The sequence below is a fragment of the Aplysia californica genome, unplaced genomic scaffold, assembly GCF_000002075.1.
Source record: "Aplysia californica isolate F4 #8 unplaced genomic scaffold, AplCal3.0 scaffold01325, whole genome shotgun sequence".
In the NCBI taxonomy this organism is placed as follows: Eukaryota; Metazoa; Mollusca; class Gastropoda; order Aplysiida; family Aplysiidae; genus Aplysia; species Aplysia californica.
The window spans coordinates 14,637-17,763 of record NW_004798595.1 but is presented as its reverse complement, the minus strand read 5'-3'; the positions used below and the strand labels follow the sequence as shown (position 1 = coordinate 17,763).

General features: G+C 46.1%; 1 protein-coding gene across 1 annotated transcript in view; it reads left to right on the top strand.

The window, feature by feature from the left end:
• The window catches only part of LOC101849346 (ankyrin-3), a 4,748-nt gene extending 2,010 nt beyond the window's left edge, over positions 1–2,738 (top strand). Inside the window, exon 2 of the mRNA XM_005112571.3 lies at positions 156–2,738. Within this exon, the coding sequence (XP_005112628.1) occupies positions 240–2,435 (2,196 nt within the window). The 5' untranslated portion in view covers positions 156–239 and the 3' untranslated portion in view covers positions 2,436–2,738. The remainder of the gene's footprint in view (positions 1–155) is intronic.
• The last annotated feature ends 389 nt before the right edge of the window (positions 2,739–3,127 follow it).

Below are 3,127 nucleotides of genomic sequence, written 5' to 3'. Positions count from 1 at the left end.
CTGCTAAGACTTGATGTAGACGCTGCCCATCGGAATCTAGTAATTTATAAACAACGCTGTTTGGCCTGTGTTCACTTTTTTCTGGTGATACATGTATAACTTTTTGATACGTAAATTAGAGCGTACAGTTAACGTATTTTTATCCTCCCTTTCAGCCAAAAGAACAGACATAAATCACCTGGTCAGTTTGATATCATTTCTTCAACATCGTAGATTTCTGGTTGGTCAAACGTGACGATATGGATGAAAGTTTATGTGATCCTGATGTCTGCAGTGACGAGCTCAACAAACATCGGAATGTATTCTTTGAGATAACCAAAGCTATGGGGACAGACGCTTTGGACAAGTTACTGGTCTCTTTGGTGATGGACGGGGTAGACATTGATCCAACTGATGAAAGCGGAGTAACACCTCTTATGTCCGCAGCTAAAAGTGGGGATATGACGTCACTGAGAAGTCTCGTTTCTCATGGAGCAGACGTGAACGCAAAAGATGGCGACAACTTTACGGGGATTATGCTTGCTGCGGACTGTGGGCATATAGAAGTTATTGAGATTCTAGTTGAAGCAGGAGCAATTCTCAACTGTGTGAATCACCTGCACGAAAGTTCCCTATTGAGAGCTGCCAGAGAGGGCAACGTAACCGTGGTCGACTGTCTTATCGCACTGGGCTCTTGTGTTGATATGATAGATGACAATGGAGATACGGCCCTTATCTGTGCTAGTCGGCATGGACACGAGGAGATCATTCGCAGTTTGCTTCGTAGTGGGTGTGATGTCAACGTCATGAATGCCGAAGCAGAAACTGCTCTAACGGTCGCTCACTCTGAGGGGCATGACATTGTCGTCGACGTTTTGCTCGGTGGTAAGCCAGACATGAACAAGACGAATGGAGCTCTGAGCACACTATTACACCTGTCTGTTCGGAGGGGACGTGTGGACCTGGTGAAACTCCTTCTAGACAACGGAGCTGCCATGAATCAATTCAACATGCACAGATTTACGCCTCTTCAAAGTGCTGTCCAAAGGAACCATGTTGATATTGTGACGATACTCTTAAAACATGGAGCTGACACGGAAATAACAAATATTTATGGGGACAACGCCTTGATCATTGCTTCCAGACTTGACGATGACGAGATTCTAAAATGCCTTTTAGATTCTGGTGCAGACATAGAGGCCCGTGACTTCTGCCGAAATACAGCTCTCATTCATGCTGCGTATCACAACAAGAAACATAATATCGCCACTCTTCTCCGATGTGGCGCAACAGTAGACGCTGTTAATTCAGATGGAGACACAGCTCTCATGTGCGCATGTCAAGGAAGCGAGGCTAACGAAGAAACCGTTCGTCTGCTGTTAGACAATGACGTAAACCTTGAAATTACAAACAAAGCTGGAAACACGGCTTTGATTGAAGCCATCTTGCACCACAAAACTGAGACTGTCAAACTTCTCGCGGGGTGGGGCGCCGTGGTGGACGTCACAGCATCTGCTAGCAGGCGTCGCGAGAAACACGCCACCCCTTCATCTAGTCGCAATCTTAGACGCAAGAAGGAGACAGCCCTCATGCTAGCCGTAGCTGTTGGAACTTCTGACGTGGTGTCAACGCTTCTGGACTTCGGTGCAGACGTGGACGGGGTGGACAGAGACGGAAGCACCGCTCTGATGACTGCAGCAAGGGGAAACAACACTGCCTCCCTGCAGCTACTGCTGGACTGGGGTGCCGAGGTGAATCAGTTCAACTGTGAGGGTTTCACCGCCCTCATGTCTGCCGCTCTGTCCGAGGGTGCTGACTGCGTCAAGCTGCTGCTGCAGCACGGAGCGGAAGTGAACAGTACCTGTCTGGGCGTGCCCGGGAAGACAGCTCTGAGGGCTGCCGTCAAGAGTTGCAACGAAGACGCCACCCGCATTTTGATGGAATCTGGGGCAACAGTTTTCCACGAACTTCACATGTCGATAGCTTCTCGGAAGAGAAACATGATTCCTGTTTTGATTTCGAACGGGGCTTTGCCAATTATGAGATCCACTCGCGGGTTGTTCCCCCTGGGTACTCTTCCTCGGCACGAAATGTTGTCTCCTTTCAGTCTCGCTTTGGTCATGGGTGAAATCGACATTGTGAAATATCTTAGACTCAACTGGTTCTTCAATGATTTCGACTTGCACGGCTTCCCCAAAATACGGAGGTTTCGTCGCTACCTGAGAACTCATGACATGACGACAAGCCTTGGTATGATTGACACTTTTTACGCCTCCCCTCTACCCCTAGTCCAGCTCAGTTTTGTGAAAATATCCACCATCTTGGGATTTGAATCAGACCGTAAAAAACAAGTGCAATCTCTTGACTTGCCACCTGTCTTCAAACGAAGGCTTTTGTTTAAAGATCAAACTGTTCATGTTCCACTAGAAGAATGGAAAGATTTACCTTTTGCGTGAATGTGTCCATGTCCAAATTTCATAAAATAGATATTGTTGATGCAAGCTAGAAGTGCTATTTAAAAAGAGGCAGTGAGCTATTTAAGAGGCAGGGCTTCTTATTTATAACCCGTCTCTGGTAGGAGGAAGGAGAAGAGCCATTAAACCTCTTCGGGCTTCACTAAACTAATGTTAAAGTTCAGGGTCGTCTGCTCCGTTACCAGCACAACGCTAGCTGAACTAACAGCTTTTCTAAAAGATATGTCCTTCATCTCAGCCCAACCTTCACACTGGGGACAAAGGAAACAGGGTAAAAGTAAAGTATACCTCGAATTGGGTGACTTAATGAGCACACCATGTTGAGTAACTGTAGAGGTCACAATGGGGTTATTGATTATATAATGTCTTACAGAAACAGGAAACAGTGGGCCGTGGACGTCTGCATGCGCAAAGAAATTGCAAAGGAGGGGTGGGGGTGGGGGGTATAATTTTAATTTTACAGGAAATATCAGCAGGTGAATTTGTTTCATTTTTTGAATGCCATTTTTTTACCAGTCTGAGCTTTGGCCTTCAGATTGGTTCATTGTGTGGAGTATGTACTTGAACTTACTTTAAACTTACTGCGACCTCAACTCTTTAGTGAACTTTGTGTGTTCCCTGTTTTCAGATTTTGAGATGAGGAGAAGAAAAAATGTTCACAGTGCATGATGTTA